The 24,114-nt window shown below is 41.3% G+C and overlaps 2 protein-coding genes across 14 annotated transcripts in view; both read left to right on the forward strand.

Annotated features, from left to right (window-relative positions):
• dtnbb (dystrobrevin, beta b) overlaps nt 1–17,594 on the forward strand; it is a 54,232-nt gene extending 36,638 nt beyond the window's left edge. For 3 of the 9 annotated variants that reach the window (XM_024135057.2, XM_070438000.1, XM_070437999.1), the window contains 11 exons: nt 2,482–2,556; nt 6,159–6,264; nt 6,669–6,754; nt 7,381–7,494; nt 8,458–8,554; nt 9,044–9,064; nt 11,124–11,283; nt 11,631–11,720; nt 11,821–11,880; nt 12,069–12,096; nt 12,347–17,594. In XM_024135057.2, the coding sequence (XP_023990825.1) occupies nt 2,482–2,556; nt 6,159–6,264; nt 6,669–6,754; nt 7,381–7,494; nt 8,458–8,554; nt 9,044–9,064; nt 11,124–11,283; nt 11,631–11,720; nt 11,821–11,880; nt 12,069–12,082 (823 nt within the window). In that variant the 3' untranslated portion in view covers nt 12,083–12,096; nt 12,347–17,594. The remainder of the gene's footprint in view (nt 1–2,481; nt 2,557–6,158; nt 6,265–6,668; nt 6,755–7,380; nt 7,495–8,457; nt 8,555–9,043; nt 9,065–11,123; nt 11,284–11,630; nt 11,721–11,820; nt 11,881–12,068; nt 12,097–12,346) is intronic. The other 6 variants (XM_024135059.2, XM_070438001.1, XM_070438002.1 and 3 more) reach the window with 6 other exon arrangements.
• A 1,088-nt stretch (nt 17,595–18,682) lies between these two features.
• The window catches only part of dnmt3ab (DNA (cytosine-5-)-methyltransferase 3 alpha b), a 79,693-nt gene continuing 74,261 nt past the window's right edge, over nt 18,683–24,114 (forward strand). For all 5 annotated transcript variants that reach the window (XM_024135063.2, XM_024135066.2, XM_024135065.2 and 2 more), the window contains exons 1-2: nt 18,683–18,770; nt 20,281–20,475. In XM_024135063.2, the coding sequence (XP_023990831.1) occupies nt 20,392–20,475 (84 nt within the window). In that variant the 5' untranslated portion in view covers nt 18,683–18,770; nt 20,281–20,391. The remainder of the gene's footprint in view (nt 18,771–20,280; nt 20,476–24,114) is intronic.

Here is a 24,114-nt window from a genome sequence, read left to right on the forward strand (position 1 = left end):
GTGTGTGTGTGTGTGAGAGAGGGATAGAGACAGAGATGGTGAGAGAGAGAGAGTGAGAGTCTGACTCTGCATTGTCATACAGTCATGTGACTGCTGGGTCTCCTTGGAGACAGCAGCAGAGTAGTTCGTTGAGATACTGGCTCAGTTGAGAGCAGAGCGGACCAGGGTATGCAGCTGGCTACAGCAGCACTTGGATGGTTGGATGTATTTGGTTAACCGCTAGCCGGACAGGTGCTTTCTACCCTCTAAAGGAGGTAAGTGAGATTTCATAGCCTCTTATCTTTGTCTTGGTTTTCACTGAGTCAGTTATTATAGTATTAGATTCTACATGAAAGTGCACGCTGGCTTTTTCATACGGTTGGAGTTACTCAGAAATATTTGATTAGGTCTAGAGATGTGTTTGTGTCCTGTCTTGCTCAGATGCTAAGACAGTGTAGAACATTCGAAAAGATAACTCTGCCCAGTGTCTATGTTCCCGATTTTGAGTATGAAGACAGAAATATCCGTGATTTCTCTCGTCTTTTTCTTCTCTAAACGTGATCAAACACTCTATTTGTATTGTTTGGGATTGTATATGTGGAGCCAGTTTTAAAGATAGTAGTTTCAAAATATGTTCCATGGTGCGCTTTGAAGGTATTAGCTTGACTCTGGGGAAATCTAATATTTGATCTTCATAGCAATGCAAATACTCTGCTGACCCCCCGAGTGCATACTCATGAGTAGTACAGTGATTGAAAAATGAATTCAGTTGCTTTATTTTGAGGAATATTGATGAATACTGATACAGTATAATGGTTATTCCCTTGCGTTCATAGAGATTAGATGGCACTTATTTTCCCTACCTTTCACCTGTTTACTGTCATGTGAGTACACACACTAATGATCAGTTCAAGAACAGTGAACTGTCTGTGTAAACATGCTAGTATTTCTTCACTGACACTTACTGTTATGGAGACTCTTTCATGCAAGGTGAAGACTTATTTATAGAAATTGGTTCACTTCCATGAAGGTCAAACATTCTTTGAACATATTCTGGAGAAACGTACGCTAAATTATTCTCTGTACGTCAGCACTCGTGGCTGTTTAAATTGTTGGAGGCTTGCTGCTGATTAATGGCTAAGCTACAACGAGAGGTGTAGGGATAATGGATAAGAGATAATGGATAAGAGATAGAGAAAGTGATATGGAGAGAGATCAAAAAAAATAGTGAGAGTAAACATACAGCGTTCTTTTTTTGGATCGTTTGTATACATTGGAGTGTGAAGAGAGAGGCTACACTACAGTATTTTAGGAAGAACGCATGAGAGGTAGCAAATTACTTTGCAGATCAGGAGAGAAACAGACCAACACTACTTTATAACTGTTATTTCTCCATACATGGGACTACACATCTTGCATTTTAGCTCTCATCCAGAGCGACTTACAGAAGCAATTAGGGTTAAGTGCCTTGCTCAAGGGCACATCAACAGATGTTTCACCTAGTCAGCTCAGGGATTCAAACCAACGACCTTTCGGTGCCTGGCCCAATGCTCTTAACCACTAGGCTACCTGCTGCCCTGGAGTCTGAACTTGAAGAGTTCTCTTGTCCGAGCAGCAGAGTCTGCATCTGAAATGGCATCCTATTTCCTATATAGTACACTACTTTGGGCACTGATCGAAGGTAGTGCACTATATAGAGAATGTGATGCCATTTCAGACACACCCAGAGTCAGCCAATGAGTCAGGAGAACCTAGCCAAACAGAGAGAGCCCCAGCCAGCCAGCAAGCTAGCACAGGACTGCGGTGCTGATATGAAAGCCAGATGGACTTAATAGTCTTTGTTTACTCTCCCAAATTACCTTCTGTAGTGCAATGTCACCTTTCCTTTCCCCGTTCCTCACCAAACACAGACTTCTAGCTTAATTAAATTCCCTGTCTGCTTTTGTTCCTCTTGTGCGGTTTTAATTAGTGTTAAGATAATCAAAATGCCAAATCTATTATTCTTTCATACAGACCATGACAAATGAACTCACATATACTGTACAGCACAATCAGTAGCAATCTTCTACATACAGTACAGTTGTTCCCTATTTGATCATGATAATCCCCAAACATGAAAGGTTGCATCCATTGATTGTAGTCTACAGTCACGATTGCTTATTCATTGAATATTACAGTAATTTACATGTTCATGCAAATGCCCTCTCTCCTCCCCTGTAGGGACAGAATACTCAGATCTCCCTAGTGTATAATAGTATACGTATTTAAAGTATATTTCTCCTACAGTGTAGCAATAAAGTCCTGTAATCTAGTGTTTTACTGTAGCAATGTTTCTACGTACTGTACACGAGTTTTGTATGACGATTGCTTACAGTCACCATTGCATATTCATGATTCCTACAGTATTGTAATGCAAATGTCCTCTCTCCCACCCCATAGTCAGTGTATAAGTCTATTTCACAGTGTAGCAATAAAGTGGTATAATCTTGTGTTTTACTGTAGTCAGCCGAAGCCAGTGGCCAACAATATGAACAACACAATGCTCATGTCGTCTGGGGCACCTACTCCTACTAAAAGGTAAGTTCCTCAGAATTAGCTTTGATATGCTCCAATACTTATCATGCATAACCTATTTCCAGAATTCCTTGCAGAGCATAGACCATTGTTGACCAACTGCTTCCAGCCCCTTATGTCCTTAAAGATGTTGCCAAGTCCGTCCCCGTCTTCCCCTTGGAATCATTCCTGAGAAAACTGATAATTTGTTCGTGACTTTAGTAGCCCTAATCATAAACTCTTGATTGAAGTGACATGTATACATGGGTTCAATCGCGTCTAGTATGTCATTAGAAGTAGAAGAGATGAGTGTGTGTGTTTCTGTGTGTGTGCAGTACTGTGATGTAATCAGGCATTGGCAGAAGCTCCGGGCGATTGAGAGGCAAGATTCAGAACACATTCTCCTCCAGGAGGTCACGCGCACGCGCACGCACGCACACACTACATTGCCAAATGCTGCTTATCAACGGAACAGAGAAATTCATTCTGATGTTTGGCGGAATTGGTTCCAGATTGTTCAAAGTTAAGTGTCAATGTGGATGCAAAGAGATGGTTAAGGTAGAGAGTTTGCTCTCGCATTATCAGATCAGAGGAAAGGTGTGTGTGTGTGTGTGTGTGTGTGTGTGTGTGTGTGTGTGTGTGTGCGTGCGTGCGTGCGTGCGTGCGTGCGTGCGTGCGTGCGTGTGTGCTAAGGTCTTGTTTGCGAGGCAGCAAGCCAGCCTGTTCCCTCTCAAATCCTTGTAGCCTGGCGTCTGACTGTGTGAGCTGACATACTGTCACATTTGGTTTTTAAATATTAATCCATGTAATTATTACTGTGTTCTGCTTGGCTTCTTCTGATGTGAAGGGTCTGGGAGTCAAAGATGTCACTACAGCTGAATAACAGGACTCTCTGCCTTAGCTCACTGGCGCTTAGCTGAATGCACCAAAAAAGCTTTACGTTTATTTTCCATATGTTTTAATAAATACATTGAAGATCTTACTCACCACAGCTCTCACATTAACAATAGCATGATGAAAACAGTACGTAGAGTATCAACCACTGTTTTGTGTCTCAAATTATACAGTGTAGTATTTTGTTTTTTATTCCAGATTCCAGTTGATGAGGTTATCTTGTCTTTTTTATTTTATTCGGATATGTTTTATTGTAAGCTTAGTCCATCATAGGGTTGCAAAATTCTGGGAACGTTCAATAAATTCCATGGTTTTCCTGAAATTCCAGTTGGAGGATTCCCGGAATCAGGAAGGAATAAGCAGGAAATCCTCCAACTAGAACTTCAGGAAAACCAGGGAATTTACTGAATTTCCATCAGGAATGGGTATTATTGTAGATTTTGTTTGTAGAGGCCTAACCTTCTATCCCAGTTTTGCACCGGAACCGGTCTGGTCCTCTCTGTCTGCTGACAAAGCATCTTTCCACTTCTCCAGCCTCTCTCAAACAGATTGCTCAGCGCTGCTCTTCCAAGGACCAACCCACCGACCGACCGACACCCCACAATTTATGACCTAATACTCATGCAGAATCACAGCACCAGAAAATACAAATAATTTGCTGTTGGAGTGTTCGATCACTTTTAATTTGGAGTTAACTGACTATTGACCGAAACGCCACCAGATATGAAATCACAGACTCAACTGGTAGGCAGACTGAATGTTATTAACGAGGGGTGTCAATATTGTTGCCATCGAGCTCAAGTCGAGAACAGTAACTTACAGTATTTTCCACCTGAAATACTTCATGAAATTCTACATTGATTGCATTGTAATAACATAAACATATGTAAGAGAGATAGATGGGGAGGGAGAGGGATAACCCTGTGATTGTGTTGATACACAGATTCAGAATGTACAGTATATGAGCAGCCGTGTTATTATGCGGTAGGCACTAACAACAACAAAAACAATTTTATTGTCCAATGGGAAATGTGTATGCTGAGACTCAAAGCAGCGCAGAATCAGTCACAGAGCAGTGTTCCTACATTATACAGTTTTTGAGCATGTTGTGCGTCAAATGGCATACGCTCATTTCAACCTAGTACAGACAGAAGGGCATTGGTGACCGGCTGCTCACAGAGGATCAACAAGCCATTTACACACAGTCTTGTCTGCTAGCCTTCTCCCAGATCCACAGTATATGTGCCGTCTTGCCAACTCCAATGGTCATTGTCATGCCAAGTTAGCATGAAAATGACATAGGAGTTGGCAGGACAGCACATTGGATTTGGGACCAGGCCATGAAAACAACCAACACAAACAGATCTGGGACCAGGCTAGCAGACAAGGTTGTCTGTGACCATACGAGTTGGCTGTACAGCACAAACAGATCTGGGACCAGGCTATTGTCTGCATTGACTGGTTCAAGGAAACTCTGTCTCTGATGAAGCAGAGGCAGTAAGACACGACCTGGTCGGAGTGGTCTTGTAGATTAATGGAGAGGAACAGCTAACAGCCCAACTCTGACTGAGCCAGTGTGGTTATCTTTCTCTTTTCCACTCTGGTGTACACAAATGTATTACTTAAACCCTGGGACTGACCTCTGAGAACTCAATCTAAAGTTAAGACGCAGGATATAAAGCCATGGTTGGTTTCTAACAGGACTGACCTCTCAGATTTCTCGGGCCGTTTTCCTGGACGCAAAAAGATTGGTAGTGACAGTCCTTAGACATACACTCCATGAGACGGTGGAATGTACTGGGGGTATAGTCATGGTTGTGTAGTCATGGGTCACACGTCAGCCAAGCTAAAACCAAACGGCATCCCATTTATTTCAAGCTGGGTTTTAACTGGACTGACCTCTCAAACTCAATCTAGACTGTGTTATAACTGTTAGACGGTGGATAAAAAGCTGAAGCGGAAATTAAGCTGTAGTTGAGGTTTTACAGATGCAATTTCTTTCCATCCAGATTGTTGTTTAATGGTCTTAATCATGAGGGAGAGAGGGAGGGAGGAAGATCATTGCAGACCACTCATAGAGAGGGGATAGCATATGTCCAATCATCTGTTCAGACCATATGCCTCGATGAAAACCAAAGTCACACACATATTTGACTTTTCCGGGTAAATGGTTTTGGAACGAGCAGCTGTGATGGAATCTGACATTTGTGGCCTGTTGCTGTATTGGGATTCGTGTTGCCCCCCTAAAGACTCATGGAAACCCAGGATAATCAGACCTTTTTCACACAAGTTCTTAATGATCAGACCACAGTGATAAGTTATAGGGGCGGCAGGTAGCCTAGCGGCTGGAGTGGTGGGTCAGTAACCGAAAGGTTGTTAGTTCAAGTCCCTGAGCTGACAAGATGAAAAATATGTTGATGTGCCCTTGAGCAAGGCATTTCACTTAATTGCACCAGGGTTGTTGTTGATAATGGATGGCTGTGACGCCACTCTCCGAGAGGTGTCCAATTTACACATGCCTATAAAATAGGGCAAATATAAACACCCACCAAATGAATTTATGATTATATCCATGGCACTTACATGCCATTATTATTCCACATTTAAAATGTATGAAACATTATTGCTCTATGATCCCTCTCCCTCTATCCCTCACTCCTTCTCTCCCTCCTCCCTCCCTCCCCCTTCCTCTCTCTCTCTCTCTCTCTCTCTCTCTCTCTCTCTCTCTCCAGTGTCTTGGAGAGTCCCAGCAGGCTAGACGAGGAGCATCGTCTGATTGCTCGCTACGCAGCGCGCCTGGCAGCTGAGGCAGGCAACTCCACAGTGAGTAGCTCCACAGTGAGTAGTGTGTGTGTGTGTGTATGTGACTAGTAGGGCGCCCCAGGGTGGGATTCTGTCCGCCTGCATTTAGCCTCTTGTTATGTAACACTTTGTGTAACTGCAGAATATCCATAAAGAGAAAATACTGATCTCTGCACCCAGAATCTAATCAGATCATGTTAAGGCTGTTACCAGAGACTAAGATAATCATTACCCACAGTGTAGTCGGTTGATCAAAGTTAAAGGTGAAATTAAATTGCAGGTTGGCTGAAAAGGCCCAGGATGTTAGAATAGATATTCAAAGTCTAAAGCACAGCACGCATGATTTTTACTTCTGGCTAGTAGATCATGTTTGATGTGTTACTCTCTTTTATCCACTCAGTTTTATTCATTCTGTTTTTAATGGTAATTTTGTCTTTCAGCAATGTCCTCCAACAGATCTGAGTTTCAACTTTGATGCCAACAAACAACAGAGGCAGCTAATAGCAGAACTAGAGAACAAGAACAGGTGGGAATGTATTTGATTGTCACTTTATGAATAAACATGAAAAAAATTGAATAATCACTACTTAAAGTAACTGTCCAGTGAAAATGTAAAATTTAAAAGCTCATATTCTGTTCACTCATTCCCAAATAATGTAGTTAACTCGTCCTATACTGGCCAAAGCATCAATTGGAGAAAAAACACTTCCAAAACCCCACCTCAAACTAAGCAAGCTATTTCCTCATAGACATGATGTCATATTGGTTCATTAACTGAGCTGGCCAATCAGCTGTCTACTCGCATTAATATTTTTAATAACCATTCTGTTGTTGGGGTACGCCCACACCATTCCAACACAGAAGAGCTGCTTTTTAACATACTTAATAAAAAATAAAAATAAAATTCACTCATATTGTAGTGAATTATAGGTCATATTTCATCGAAATCTGGAAACACTGGACAGTTACTATAGATTGTTTATCAGGTAATTTAGTTAAATCAGTAATTATAAGTATTGTATGCTCATAACTTAAGAATTTTGTGAAATATAAGTAAATATACTGAAATCTATCTTGGTCATCAGGACCTGCTTTCAAAACGTCATCGGCAGATTTTAAATCTCCATTTTGTTGTGTCTTCTGGTCCCTCAGAGAGATCCTTCAGGAGATCCAGCGGCTGCGTCTGGAGCATGAGCAGGCCTCCCAGCCCACCCCCGAGAAGGCCCAGCAAAACCCCACACTGCTGGCCGAACTCAGGCTCCTTAGGTACCACATATACTCCTAGATCTATTACCCACCTCTTATCTATATCCTTCTATATCTACCTTATGCTTATAACCGTCTATATCCATTTACATCTATGCCCATCTATATCCTCTACAATCAATGTAATAACTGCTCATCGCATATTTATACACTCTATAAAGTCATAACTACGCCTTTATTAACTCTTTATTACTAATTGATATGCCTTAGTAAAGTAAAGTATGCCTTAATTCCTCAGTAAGCACAGCATGACCTCTAATAGCGCTAACAGCCAGTGGCCTATGTGTGTGTTAGATATCTGTCTGTATTATGGCCTATAACCCCGAGGTAGAGAGGAGGAGAAAGACAGCCGGGAAGCAGATGTTTGTGAGATTTTTGGAATGGGCAGATAGATGGATAGGACTGGCTTTTCAGTCCTCAATTACATTTTGATCGCATAATGTGAATGAAGATAATTACCACATTTGACCACCAGAGGGTGTTCAGACACCAATGGTTCAATTGTATTATCGTCACATAAAAAGGGATTGAGCCAGTAGTGTGTTCAGTTGTCTCTTTCTGTTACCCTGGAGTGTAAGCAGCAGGATCAAAGAAGGGACTGTCTGTGAGCATGTTGTCTGTGGGATGTTGGGAAAGGGACCGATGAACAAAAGACTGACCAAAGTTTTACATCAGTGGTTTTCAAACCTGTCCTAAGGGACCCCCAGCCGTTCAATGTATTTTAACTATTTCAGAGCTACCTGATTCCAATCGTCAACTAATCATCAACTGAGGTAGACTGAGGTAATTGTGAAACATCTGACGGTCCCAGAGAAGAGGTTTGAAAACCACTGTCTTACATCAGCACGACGCCACCTGACAGAAGAGTGTGGAGACTGACAGGCCTTTCAGGCCCTCACCTTTCAGGAGGCAATAGGGACTGACAGCCAGGTGTTGTGTTTGTGTGTGATTGTGGGACAACAGGCACAGGAAGGATGAGCTGGAGAGGCGCATGTCAGCCCTACAGGAGAGCAGACGGGAACTGATGGTCCAGCTCGAGGGACTGATGAGGCTACTCAAGGTAGGATAGTACTATGACTACAGAGTGTTATACGCTATCTGATACACTATGTCACTGTTTGTTGTTATTCTGACTTTCATTATACCAAAGCTGTAACATTTGTTAGTTGTATATCAGTATCAACATACAGTATGTCATTATTGCTTTTCATGTCATCAGGTATTCGTTAGCATCAGCCGTGAATTTGTTTGATATTTTATACAACCATTTAGAACACTGCATTAATTGTAGTTGACAGTAGTCTGCCTCAGGGTCCATTGGTTACCTTGAAAGGATCTTACATGTATGAACCTGTCTGTTCTGTCCTGATATTGAAGCTTTTGACTCTTTGCCTTTGCCACCATCTGTCTGTCTGTCTTTCTTAATTTCTTTCTTTCTTTCTTTTTTTCCCTCCTGCCTCTCGCTCTCTCTCGTTATCTCCCTCTCACTTCTTTCCTCTCCCTCACTGCTCATGCTTTATATCACCGCTTACCATTGGCTGGCTGATAGGATGAGGAGCAGAAGCAGGCAGTAAGTGTCTCCGTATTCAGTTAATTATACATTAATACACCAATACAGCAATACAGAAGCAGACCCACTCATTCAGCCACCATAGTATTATATTTCATACTACTCTCCACACTTAATGCATGTGTTGATATGGCTCAGACAGATCGTGTTTCAAGGAACTTAGAGTAGCATTATTTTTTTGGTACATTTGACACAGTAAACCATACACTAGACTACATTATTATACACTGGGTGCTTCGAGCCCTGAATGCTGATTTGGCTGACAGCTGTGGTATATCAGACCGTATACCACAGGTATGACAAAACATGTATTATTACTGCTCTAATTATATTGGTAACCAGTATATAATAGCAATAACGCACCTCAGGGGTTTGTGGTATATTGTCCATATACTACACCCCCTATTGATAAATTATAACATGGCATTGTTGAATGCTCCTTTCTGATTGGCTTGAAGGGCATTCTAGAGCGTGCATTATTTCCCTATAACGCACGGTATATCAGCACGGTAGAATTCAATGGCTGTAGTTAATTCTGTTCTATGTTTGAGCTGCTTTTGAAAGCAAAAGTCGTACTGAAAACATTATTAGCATTGTTGAATTTCGATATTCATAATAGCAAGCTATGACCGATGGTTTGGCTAGCTAAACTAGAAAGTCTGTTTGTTCGGTTACCAAGGCAACTACTCTAGCTATCTAGTAAACTTCCTAGATAATTCAGTGGACGTTGAACACATTTTGACCTGTAAATGAACACATTTCCAGCAGCAAATGTGTTAAATTATAGTCATGGTATAAAAAAACAATACAACACGGTGGAAGGCTGGTTTCACTGCATAGCCCCTTGTTGATTATCCCTTACATATTATAGTCTAATGTTACCTTGTTGGTCATTTCTATATGAGAGAGCATGCATTCTAATCCACACTAAGTTAAAATAATGTTATATCTAGGTTATATGTCGCTTCATGAGATATCAATTCTAGTCTGAGGTAAAGTCCTTTAGTGTGCTAGGTTATTTGGTGAGAACTCCGCCATGTATTCCTTTCTTTGCCAAACAAACGTCTGAGACCTGTTCCTTTCATCAAAGCTAACAACCTTCCCTCTAATGTGACTGCAGTCTGGCTAACCATCTGCTGCTTGGCTCTGAGCCATACAGTCCTGGACCAGGGCAGACTTGGGTTCAAAGTAAACAGTACTCGAAATCTTTCCAATACCTCTGTGTTTGCTCTAGCCTGCCTGGAGTGCCAGTTGAGGCAGGGTTTGTAGTTTTGGGACTATCCTATTTGTCCATTTTTAAGCTAGGCAGGCTCAATCAAGCACAGATAAAGTATTAGAAATGATTCAAATAGTGTTTGAACCCAGGTCTGGCCAAGGGCCCTGCACCAACCCCCTCCTCTCCCCTCCCCACCCTAGGAAGGACACAGTGCCCCTTTCTCCAGGCAGCATAGAACCCAGGCGGCACATTACAGTCCCCTCTCTAGTCCCCAGGCTCACACATGGTTCTCATTAGCTTCCAGAGCAGTAAAGCTGCTGTAATAGACTGGGTGTGTATGTTTAGGTGTGTGTCGTGGGGGGTGTAGGTGTGCGTCATGTCGTGGGGGGTGTAGGTGTGCGTGTGTGTCGTGTTTTCTTAGCAAAGCTAAAGTTACAAAAGTGGTGGTCTAGGCCTCCTCTAATCCTAACCCTACCTATGGTGATGTTGGTATATTTCTTTAGTATTTGGATCCTAACCCATGGTGATGTTGGTATAGATTATTATAGTATTTGGATCCTAAACACGGTGATGTTGGTATTTTTATAGTATTTGGATCCTAACCATGGTGTGTTGGTATGTTTCTATAGTATTTGGATCATAACCATGGTGATGTTGGGTTGTTTCTATAGTATTTGGATCCTAACCCATGGTGGTGTTGGTATATTTTCTATAGTAGTTTGATAACTAACCCATGGTGGTGTTGGTATGTTTCTATAGTATTTGGATCATAACCCATGGTGATGTTGGTGTGTTTCTATAGTATTTGGATCCTAACCCATGGTGGTGTTGTTATGTTATCAGGCCCAGACAGGAGGCTCACCCCACTCTTCCCCCAGCCACGGGGCAGGCTGCTCCATGCCCATGCCCATCCGCTCCACCTCAGCTGGGTCCACCCCCACCCACACACCCCAGGACTGCCTGGCCGGGGTGGGGGGGGACGTGTTGGAGGCCTTCGCTCACGGTGAGTGCTGGACCTCCGCCTAGCAGTCAAAGATTGGCAAAACTGGTTGAAAGGACATCAGTTTCTGGTTGGAAAGGCATCATGACATAATTTCAACCCGTTTTCCCCGCGGGACTATGTCCTCCTTTAGATCCAATGTGGCCCAGTGCATGTCTGTTGTTAGTTATCCATTCTTGCCTTGTTTGAGTCAAGGAGAACACATCACAACACCTGTGATTGAGCTGTGCCAAATTTGATTCAAGGATGCATTTTTTTTAAACCATGCTTCAAAAATAGCTAGCAACTAAATGCCATGTAAATCACTGACTACTATCACTGACTACTGACTACTATCCTCTGTCTTTCAGGTGTACCTAGAAATCTTCGTAATGATCTGTTGGTCGCTGCAGATTCAATCACAAACACCATGTCATCCCTCGTCAAAGAACTCCACTCAGGTTAGTTGAAAGGCACACGACTTCCTGGTTGCCTGTGTTTGTTTTGTAACTCTGGGACGGAGGATATCATCTCTGAATTCTTTGGGTCTTTGTCATGAAGTAGACGATGCGGCAGAGGAAGAGGACAACAACATGAGGAACGGAGGCCTAAGGGACAGGGGTGAATAAGTCTTGGCTCAGTATTATGTTCTTAACATTGCTTAGTTCCTGTATCAAGCTGTTTGAGATTTTAAAAAGTAATTTCTCTGAAACGTCTCTCTAGAATTCTAAGGTCATTATTTGTGGTAATCATATGTATTAGACTTTTATGTTACTGCAAATAACTAATAATCTCTCACTGTTTTCTAGCCGAGGCAGAATGAAAGGAGTGGAAAAAGTATGTATGAATATTCCGATAGCTTTGATATTGTCCGTATAATATAATTACATAGTAACCCATTAGTAAATCATATTGTAATACAACAAATCTGCCAAGCACCTATGAACAAAACAGAGATCAGAGGAACTTTTTCAGTCCAACATAATCGTCGAAATCCAAACGTCCTCTGTGAATCGTTCTCTTCATGGTTATTTTGTACCCCAGTCTAAAACCTACCCTTCTTCCCTGTCTGTCTGTGTGTCTTCAGGCACAGTGAGAGAAGTAAAGCATCGAGGGAGCAACAACCACTCCATCTATACCGGATGTCAGACTGGACATGACTGGAAAAGAAGAATCCAAATGAGAATCAGTCACAACAACCAAACCCTTCTATCAGGCATAAGCACGTAGAGTAATGCATGCTGTTATCAAACAGGATTTCACTATGTGAACTACTATCAAACATGTTTATTACACCTTGCTGCGGAAAAAAAGCAAGATGCTTCTATTAGCGAGTGTATATGTTGTTCTGTATAAAAACTTAAAGCTGTAATTATTATGTATTGATTGATTCCCCTCATCATGACTGCAACGGTCAAAGGTCTAAAGGAGTGGCTTGCTGTGCTTTCTCTCAACCTGTATTGTCAATAACAGACCATTCTGTGTGCATACCAAATGGCCACCTATTCCCTATATAGTGCACTACTTTTGACCAGTGCCCTATAGGCCCTGTTCAAAAGTAGTGTACTACATAAGGAGTAGAGTGCCATTTGGAACGCTGTCTATCTATCTGTATATACTGTACACATTATACATGACCTTGGGAACACAGCACTGACCACGACCTGAAAGCAACCTATTTTCATGATGATGATATGTTCCCTAGCCTTCATTGCTTTTGTATCATTAGAGACGGCTAGCTAGTATGTTTTCATTAGGGGTTTTGCATGAAGTTGCACTGTCCTGAGTCTGACTGGGTGTACTGTAGGTGGGTAGGTAGGTACCATGTTATGCCAGCTCTTTGTGGGTTTATCAGTGTTTCTCAACCTGTGGTCCGCGGGCCAGCACTGGTCCCAATGCTGTTGCTGATCGGTCCCTCAGATAGTGAGCTGAAACTGATTTAGTCAGTTCTCAAGTGCTAGTTTTAATCTAAGTGGTCTTCGTTGGAGGAAGGGCCGTAGCTGGTCCTTGCAGTTCCCTGGTACAAAAAAGGTTGAGAAACGCTTGGTTCTAATGACTGCTAGGATCTGTAGTCCTGTATATTGTCACACCTCAGAATTCACATTGGTTGTGCCCCAAATGGCACCCTATTCCCTATATAGCGCACTACATTTGACCAAGGCCTATAGGGTTCTGGTCAAAAGTAGTACACTATATAGGGTGTCATTTAGGACAGCCTGAGTCACATACTGCTGCTACTGCGTGCTCACTCTATGTCGTGAGACACCCTTGCAAAAATATGAGGGCTGTTTGTTTGTTTGGTTAAAGGGAGCCTAGTATGGGGGCTATTGTTGTCAATGCTAAATGTTTAATTTCATCAGGGAATAGTCCCTTTGTTAGAAACAGATTTATTATTCTCCTCGTTTTGTCTCAATAAAAAATTAACTAGGCGAGAGAAGCTAGTAAGTGCATCTTAAAAAGCATTAAAACTGCATGGTTCTTCGTCCCTAATCCACTAACTAGTCACTCAGTAGTAACAGTATTTATTGTCCACGTAAAGTAAAGAGACGGAGAGCACCTCAGGACGTTAGTTTAAATGAATATTATTATATTGTGTGCTCTTTCGTTCAAATATGCTGAGTTACAACATATCCACCTATACACCTGTATGTAGGTGAGGGCAGGCGGTACAGAAATCAAAGTTATGCACAGATAAGAGTTGCTTTGATAGCTTTATTTAGTTAAAAGAAATGAGGACTGGAACATGTTTATGTGAGAGTTAATAGATAGGTGCTCAGGGACTGTAGATGGAATGTGGTGGTGGCTGGTTTGCATTCCAAATGGCACCCCATTCCCTACATAGTGCACTACTTTTGACCAGGGCCTATTAGCCCTGGTCAAAAGTGGTGCACTATATAGGGAGTAGGATGCCATTTGGGACGCATCTTCTGTGTGGTTAACGATTATGAGTCAGTAGCCTAGGCCCTAATGGGCTCCAGACTTGTGTCTGTAGGGGTCAGAGGTCAGAGACTGATCATAAAAGAGCCTGAAGGGAGCAGACAGCAAACCTGTGTCTCAATAATCTGTCTTTCCCCAAAAATGTGCACTCAAGCACTCTTCCCCACACATTAAAAAGCATTGAATTGGTGTGAGCATAGACTAAAGTAGAATGTCCACCATATGTATTCTATCGGTTCATTCCTTTTAAATAAACTGAGTGTACAAAACATTAGGGACACCTTCCTAACATTGAGTCGCAACGCCCCACCTTTCGCCCTCAGAACAGCCTCAATTTGTCAGGGCATGACAAGGTGCCGAAAGCATTCCACAGGGATGCTGGCCCATGTTGTGTCAAGTTGGCTGGAAGTCATTTGGGTGGTGGACCATTCTTGATACACACTGCAAACTGTTGAGCATGAAAAACCCAGCAGCGGTGAAGTTCTTGACACACTCAAACCAGTGTGCCTGGCATGTATGCAACAGATGTTAATCGTACTCTCTTTGCGTTGTGTTTTGTTCAAAGAAATCACCCCAGCCAGTGGTCCCAGTTGAACATTATTTATTATCTGTAGTTAAATAGGAAACAGCACGTTAGTTGTGCAGGGCTTAATGATGTTGATGGCTGTCGATGGTAAAATCCCTTGCATCACATTTTCATACTGGGCATTAACAAAATACATCAATATAATACAAAATAGAACGTGTAACTACCTGTGATTAAATAGGAAATGGCATGCTAGTTGTGTAGGACTTAATGATGTTGATGGCTGTCGATGGTTAAATCTGTAGCATGAAAACAACTGTGTTAGCAGTGAGTTTATGTGACCATTACATCGGTGCATGCTAGCTAATACAGCAATCATATACCAAAGCACATCCCGGAAAGCCCCTCATCCCTAACAGGTACCATATACCCACACATGTATAAATCAGAAATGTACAGCAAACTTGTACACATTGTAAAATATAAATAGAATACAGTATTCAGAACGTAACCTACCGCTTGCATCACATTTTCATACTGGGGAGACCTGACGTTCGCGATCTCCCCCTATCTGCAAGCGGGGCCAATAACAGCATTGTCATCAGAATTGAACCAACCAATAAGAATGCTTGGACATTAAATACACATTTCTTTAGAGGCAAGTGGAAACACAACCAACTCTGTTACACCTGGCACCTACTACCATACCCCGTTCAAAGGCACTTCAATATTTTGTCTTGCCCATTCACCATCTGAATGGCACATATACACAATCCATGTATCAGTTGTCTCAAGGCTTCAAAATCCTCCTTTAACTTGTCTCCTCCCCTTCATCTACACTGACTGAAGTGGATTTAACAGGTGACATTAATAAGGGGTCGTAGCATTCACCTGGAGTCACCTGGTCAGTCTATTTCATGGAAAGAGAAGGTGTTCCTAATGTTTTGTGCACTCAGTGTATACGAAGGGCAGTGAACAAGTGCTTACTTCAGGAGAAAGGACCGATTATTGGGACATAGGACAAGTCTAGTGTTGGCTAAGAATGTTGAATGACTTAGAGGAGAGAAATAGGAGGCTATTGCTGAAGTGCAAAGTTTGACTGAGCATGTTGTTTTTGTGAATTATTGTCTGATTTGGCATAAGAACAGCTATATAGTAGCTACAGGTTTAGAGACAGAGGTGGACTGGAAAAGGATATCGACTTACTTGAATCGGGAGAATATTAGGTCCAATAAAACACACGTCTTCTGGTTGATGGAACTTTCTGTTGTTCAGGAGTTCCACGTGTCTCTGGAAACAATCACTGACATGAATAACTTCATAACAAATGTTAGGCTTAGCAATCTGAAACAATAAATGGCCAGACAGCGAAGAGTAGGGTTTGGTTCAGTTTGGTTTGTCATGATATGACATGATAATAACATATGAATGATAATAATTGGACCCGAATGGTAATAATTCAATGATATGGTACCAAACACTGGTTAAGCAATGACCTGTACTGAATTTGTACTGAATTTGTACTTGAGAACTACATGTTGCAATGATATGATGTGTACAGTACAGACAGCCTATCCTATAAGCTAGGTACAAGGTCTTACCAACCTATTACACTGTGTCGAGAAATAGAAGAACAAAAGAGTTTCTCCTTTGTATCCGTTGTTCTAAATGTGATGGTTTTTATTTGGTTATTTATTTGACATGATGTTATCATTCTGGGTGTTATTCTAGTTTGCTTGTGGAATTGAATCATTGATAATGATTTATCGAAACACACATCTCATTCAAGTGAGCACTTGACTTGCACATCAGTTAGTTGCCTAAATGATTAAGAAGAGGTTGTTATATGAAACGGCGACCAATATACTGTAAAGTACAGCACAACATTGTCAAATACAGACATAGAAGTTGTAACTAATACAGATGAAGTCGTATACACTGAGGGTTTGACATTTTGTGTCCTCTATACAACGATGTATATTCAAGATCTAAAGGAAAATTGAAGTACTGAGATAGAACCTTCTGGAAAAGTGAATAATTGTATTCCCTCTTCACTCCGGTCACAGATAGGAATGAAGTGTTATGATTTGAGTTTGTGCCTAGATGTTCTGTATAAAGTACTGTATAAAGTACAACCCATTCATGCAGATATAAGAATATCAGTCAGCCTTTTAAGTAGGAGTTTTAGTCTCAGTCTGTGAACATGTGGAAAAAGTTTATTTATGTATTGTTGTTCAGGAGGGAAAGTAGTACACTTTTGTTCAGCCTTTACATTTGTGCCAAAATGTTTGCAGACTTTGTGTGTCATCATACAGATATATCTACATTCTATATGTTGTTGTTGTTGATGTCCAAATTTTGTCATGATATAATCGAGACCGCCCACATTTACATGGTCTTCCTTAATTAAAATGTAGAATCGTTACAAGTTCTAGAGCTATCAACAGTTCTAGAACCACCAACCGTTCTAGAGCTACTCACTGTTCTAGAGTTATCAACCATTCTAGAGCTACCAACAGTTCTCGAACCACCAACCAACCATTCTAGAGCTACCCACCATTCCTGAGCTACCAAGAGTTCTTAAGCTACCAAGAGTTCTAGAATGATCTCCTTCTAGCCAACAGAGGCAATAGAAAGGTACATACAGCACTTTGTGATCATGTTTTTTTGCATAGAGAAAATGTGCAAGATGACGAACCACAAGCTTCCCTAAATGTTATTTATCTATCTCTGTGTTATGTAATGTTATGCTTCTGGTATACATTTGTTTCTCATGTTAATTTTTAAAACATGGTTTTATGTCACATGACCACTGTCTTTTGTAAATAAAATGAATAAATTGTGAAATATATTAAAAGATTTAAACGCTTGATATGCTTTGTAATGGGATGCCTTTTTGCAGAACTGTATATTCTGGTTGTTATCATTTGGCCTATGCACAGTACTGCACTGTCTATGTGGCCTTGGACAAAATATGACTATCATAACCTTACAGCACAGTTTCAGTATACATAGTTTGCTGTTTTTCAAGTAATTGAGTGGTTGTTGAAAGCCCCAAAATTCTTCCTGGGGGAAAAAACTCCCTCCTATCTGATGAGATTACCATTGGTCCTAGGGAGTAATATCCTCTAGGACGTCCAATGATAAACAATATCTCCTGATGTTTAATGTGCAGAAGAACTGTAATCATAACAGACAAAGAAGACATCAGACCAGACCACACAGAGAGAGAAAACAAGACAGAGGTCAACTAGACACTTGGATGTCTGTAGATGAGTGCTATGTTTCAGGAAAGGTGTGTACGCGTGTGCATGCATGCATGCGTAGGAGTGTTTGTGTGCTTGTGTGTTGTACGTGCATACGTGTCCGTCTATCTGTGCAAGGGGGTCGGTGAGAGCAGCCCCAGCTCCTGTTCTCCTCTCCCTCTGGCTGTGGGTTGTGTCATCATTCTGCTGTCCTTGACTGAACCAGACCATGAGAATTCGAGGAAGTCAGTCTACTCTACAGACGTGTGGTGTGATGTGAGGAGCTCTATCTGTGTATACTATGTGTCTGACACTGACATAGCCTACTGACATCCTTCTGGAGCAATAGACAGAACGTACAGTATGTCCCCGTCTAGTGGGCATGTATGGAAATAATTGATGAAGTATGAAGAATTTGAATGACTATCGCTATATTTGTTTAATCAATCCACTAAACAGGTAATTTAGGTCAAATCACTCTGGACAAAATGAAGACTGTCATTATTTGTTATTGGGTTTTATTTATTGGGATATTGGTCTTGAGTATTTGGCACAGATTTTGAAACAATGTAAGCATATATTTTATGAAGATGTAAGCCTAATGGCAGTAGAGCAGCAGCCGTTACCCCACTACCTTTAGGACCTGGTGGAGACACGATCAGTCCGTTGGCCCCTGCAGTGTGAGCGGAGCATCTGGCGGAGTGCTGGCCGGCTGGGGAGGTGGAGGACGGGGAGAGAAGAAGAAGGAGTATCCGGGAGCAAGAGAAAACAAAAAGGGTCAGGCCTGGGACTTGGCAAAACGGGTAATGAACACCGTGACATAGCCCGTTATCACCAAACCCTCTGTAGGGGTAGCCTAACCTTTATCGGAACAGACACAGTCATGAGAGCCCTGAGAACGGAAGGCAGATTGGCTGCACTCGATTGTGCTGGTGAAGGGAAACAGACAGCCGTTTTGTGCTTTTGCAGATGTGGAGACTGACGATTAGACATTGTGATATGCACTTGAACTTGATGACGGCGTATTTGTAGACACAGAACGGCGATTGTTGCTACCTGAATACCGGCCTGTCTGAACATAACGGGGGTTTTATCCTTCAAATGGTTGTGGCCTATAAACGGGATAGGCTACAGTCCACCGGTTTACAGATTATGATTTCCCCTGCAAATACGTGTAAAACTTTGTAATTTAGCCTTCTTGAGTGACAAATGCAGGTGACCGCAAACCATGTGTGCATTGATAAAGTATTTAATTCAATCATAATTGTTAGAATGTATCAGATTTGTGTTTTGTGCTGACAATGGAACAGTAGGCCGTAACACTGAACCCACACTCATTTTGTATATTTAAAAAGTAACCCGTTTTGTAGACGCAATGTCATTTTCCGCAAAATGTTTGTTCACGAAAAAATCGAAACGTGCATTTACACGTTAACAACACTGATACATTTACCGATATGTTAAAATGTCCATTAACTATCATTCCAATCTGTTTTAAATGTTGCATTCACGCTACATTTGTACCAATGTGTCAGAAAGTCTGCCTGTGTGTGCGCGTGGGTGAAAGTGTATCTTGAGCACTTTAACACCGGCAGTTATCGGTAGTGTAGGACTAGCTAGTTAAAATGGGGGCAATGACCAAAACACCAAGGACGTTTAGCCTATAATAAGACTAGGCCTATAGCACAAGCCTTCTGGAAAAATGACTGACAAGTGTTACTTTTACAATCAACATTAGTACTGTAAATATAGGCTCTAAAGTGCACATTTTAGGCTTTTGATCTCAATTAGGTAAAGAGGTAATAGGCTATAGTGGGCTAGTCTAGGCCTTGCCTGCAGTCTGTGCAAGCACTAGGTCTAGTTTGAAAATACGGGCTATAATGAAAATCTAATATGCATATAGACTGTAATATGCATATACTGAATATCATTTGTTTTCGACAAGACCATACACACGTGTTATATTGTGTGTAAGAGAAACTGGCGAAACTAGAGCGAACTGACACCTCTCAGCATCCATAAAATGTAGTTCTAACTTGTAACGTCATAACTGTAGTAGACTAAATGTAAAGACATGGATATCTTGTCCCTAATAGGCCCTACTGTTGCCTAATCAGATCACTGTAATTAGGGAGACTGTTATTGATTGAATCCATTGTGTAGGCTAGAATAATGTTCAACTTAATACTAAAACTAAGGAATAATAATAAAGTTACAACATTATAATAATAAATACTTGTGTTTTTGTCCTTATTTTATGTATTGCCCGTTTTTCAGCATGAATGATTCAATTTGTTGTTCTTCATATTGCAGGGGAGGATCATCGGTCACCATTTTTTTGTTCCATTTATTTTATTCATCCAATTTTGAAGCTTCTTCTGATTTCCGTTAAGAATATCATCCATACGATTGGCACTCTTGGCGATGCCGTCCAACACTGTCGCCACCACCAACACCGCCGCATTCAAAAACTCCGACTACACCTGTGATGCACCTGGGAACAGAATGGTAAGAAACAAACAGCTGTGTAATGCCAAACGACTGTCATTAAAGCACTATCACGTGCTATTACGTGATAACAGTATGTATTACAAATGTATTATAACATGTCATCAGAGATCAGAGGTCTTATCATGGATTTTTTTGTTGTTGCATCATTAACCCGAACCACTGTGTAATTGATTTTATTATTTTATTGGGGGAAATAAACTGAACACAACACAAGGAATAACACGTTAAAGCAATTCTCTTGCTTCCAACATGGTCCCAGATGGAATACACGTCATTTCCATATTATTTCCACTTCATTTCCATACGAGAATAGACATACCACAAAATACACCCATCAGATTTTGCCATTGTCGGTAAGGTTTCATATAGTTCAATGAATCTATACGCTGTACAGTTGTACTATACACATCATAAAATGTCATGCTGGATCACTGTAAGTTAGCCAGCCATGATCTCTTGTCAACAGAATACGTAACATAAATGGCATCTGACCAAATTACTCAAGATTTCTTGTTCTAGGTTAACCGTGATTAACCACCCGTTACCCACATTAACAACAGTAACAACTGAGGATGTGAAAGGGCTTTATAAATACATTTGATCGATTGCCCCCCCCCCCATTTTTGTGGTTTATATAACTGGACTCAATCCATCAGTGTAGGTCATGCTTTATTGATAAATATACCCCTAATATCACCAATCACCTCTTTAGCTCAGACCGACCCCATAGATATTGGTGACCAGTGTCTATCGGTCATCTGTCTAATGTATGTTGCTATGTCCTCTACCTAGGGTTAACCAGCTTTTAGGAAAATCAACGAAGAGACACTCCTAAATGCTGGACGCTTATTAGTCAACATAACCAATTAGCAATATCACCAATATCAGTTGGAGCTCAGAGAATTTAGCCGTAGAGATAGCCTATTAGTTTCCAGTAACCACTGTCTATATGTCATCTAATATATGTGGTTAACCAAGTTCTATAAAATCATTAAGGAGACACTATAGGACCCCTAGTGATGAAAATATGAAAAAAAAGAAAATCATTTATAAGTGGAGTCTGTAACATGATCACATAGGCCTACTGTACACAGTAGTTAAAGCATCCTAGACCCCCCCATGGTAGCTTTCTGTATTATGTGCTGATTGTGCCTGTTAGAAAGATGCCACTGGTTTGTTACTGTGACGTGGGGCGTTGGCTGTTGTACGATGAGCCGGCCAGCCAACTGCTGTGTTATACTGGGGCATTTCCTCTCTCCTCTCTCCTCTACTACACTCTCCTCCCATCACACTGCCTGCCCAATGTATTATTGTTGCTAAGCAACAGCCATTGCCTTAAATAAACCAACCTCCGACTGAAAATAGTGCCAGAGATATCGAATAGTGCCAGAGTATGTTATAGGGTTCACACAAGGCAATAACAAATAGTCATTGTATTTTATGCCATGTAGTGCTTTATGAATTGCCATTTTTACATATTTTATTAATGTGTTATAATGGTGTGTTGTGTTTCATTGAACATTTTCAGGATTTTGTCAACACAACACGTCCATGGAATCAGACAGCGAGGCATCATTTAGGGCTGCATACAGACATTCCCTATTCTAGAATTACGCCCTTGCGATTACCTCCTTTCCACGCTTGGCGATTTTGTGACAAGGGGGTTGGTGACAGCTAATCCCTTATAGAATGGCAATAGGAGTGCATGCAGTGCCAATACTCCTTTGGTGGAGGCAGGCTTAACCAGGCACTAGGGCCGTGTCCCAAATGGCACCCCTATTCCCTCTTTAGTGCACTACTTTTGACCAGGGCCCATAGGGAACTGTAGGGAATAGGATGCATTTGGGACGCCGCCCTAGATAGGAGGAGGAGGGAAATCACTGCTGGAGAAATAAACAATGAAATTGCTAAATCACAATTTTACGAATCTAATGTCAAATTAGAGGATTATGTGAATGATTTGAAATATTGCATATGAATCCAGGTCTCGCCCAAGTCATATTAAAACAAAACAAGGTTTTCAGGTCAGTCGATTTCCATGTACGAGATACTAGATTTACTACAAATAATGTGACTAGATGATGTGGCTGCCTTTTTGTTGTTGACTGTGCTCCATCCCCTTTAAAAAGCCAAGGCTGTTTTTCATCACCTGCTCCCAGTAGCTCCCACCTCGTGATGCCGATAGCTGGTTGCTAAGCAGGATTTGGTCTACTTCAATGAATTGTTCAAGCTTGTCTCCCTTCTTACCACAAACAACACACTCACTAAGACACTCAGTCAGCAAATATTATTGAGTTAATATTGAGGCCCTGGGTCTGTATTTACAAAAAGAGTCTCAGTCAGAGTAGGAGTGCTGCTCTAGGATCAGGTCCCCCGGTCCATATCAACTGATCAGCACTCTGAGATGCTTTGTACAAGCCCAGAGCAACCCCAGGGGTGCTGGGTCAGTGTGGATATAGGGCTTTTTCTTAGGGGGAAGACACAGTTTTATTCATCAAAGGGAATGTGCAGGGGGGGGTCCACACTAGGGCTGTGGCGGTCATAACATTTTGTCAGACGGTGATTGTCAAGCAAATAACTGTCGGTCTCACGGTAATTGACCGTTAATTAACATAAACACATTTAGCATCTCCTGGCTTCCACACATAGAATTACAAGCCATTTAAAAAAGTCTAATAAATCCATGTAATATAGCCTAACACCTTCACAATAAATCCATGATTTATTTTAGACAGGTCTAAAGAAACATGATATGGAGAAAATGTTGTCTATTTCAGAAGAAAATAATAGCATACTCTGATACTCTGAGTTGTCCTTATGTTAGGTCCTGATCTGGCTATGCCAAATGGCTGTGGGCTACACTAGTTCATTTAGCAGACAAGATTTGCTTAGAATTCCGTGGAATTATTTTATATTATTTTATAGTATGAAGAATACAACTAAACAAAGCAGAATAAAATAGAAGTATTTTCTCCAAACGATTTGAGGGAGTGCGCAAATGCGGCTATTCTGTGTTGAGCGGTTAACAAAGAAATATCTATTCCTATATGCTTAATGTAGAGTTATTAATGTAACTTTAATTGATCTACAAAGTTTGGGCTATATGTTTTGATTTTTAATACTTTGTAAGAGTGCATGATGAGAGACTAATGATGATTGTTTTTTAAGTTGCTTGAAAGGCATGAGCTCTGCTTTGTTTTTTTGCGCAGGCTGTACACACTACATCAGTCACTCATTCACAATTTGACAAGCACTTGATAATGCCTAGAATTTCACGGCGGCATCCCCTTTGTGGCCGTAAAGGAACCCTAAATAAATCCATGCCTTTAGGGCCTGGAGTGCTGCGTTGTGCCTTTCTCCCTGAGTGTGCTGCACAATTCGAAGTGTCTCTCCATCACGTGATCGGGTCTTTCTCACAGGCTACAAGTGAAGACAGACACATCGGGGATGCAACTGCGTGCGTCCTTATCCAATTCCAAGGTGCATATTGAAGATATTGGAAGAACTGTCCACATTTACTTTTCATCAGCCAACAAGATGAGTAGGCCTAACAAACAGCAAAAGCACTAGCCTATGTCAATCTACTATCCCCCATAGTACAAAAGTCAACCTATTCTATTCTGTGCGGGAAATAAA

The sequence above is a fragment of the Salvelinus sp. IW2-2015 genome, unplaced genomic scaffold (assembly GCF_002910315.2).
Source record: "Salvelinus sp. IW2-2015 unplaced genomic scaffold, ASM291031v2 Un_scaffold37, whole genome shotgun sequence".
In the NCBI taxonomy this organism is placed as follows: domain Eukaryota; kingdom Metazoa; phylum Chordata; class Actinopteri; order Salmoniformes; family Salmonidae; genus Salvelinus; species Salvelinus sp. IW2-2015.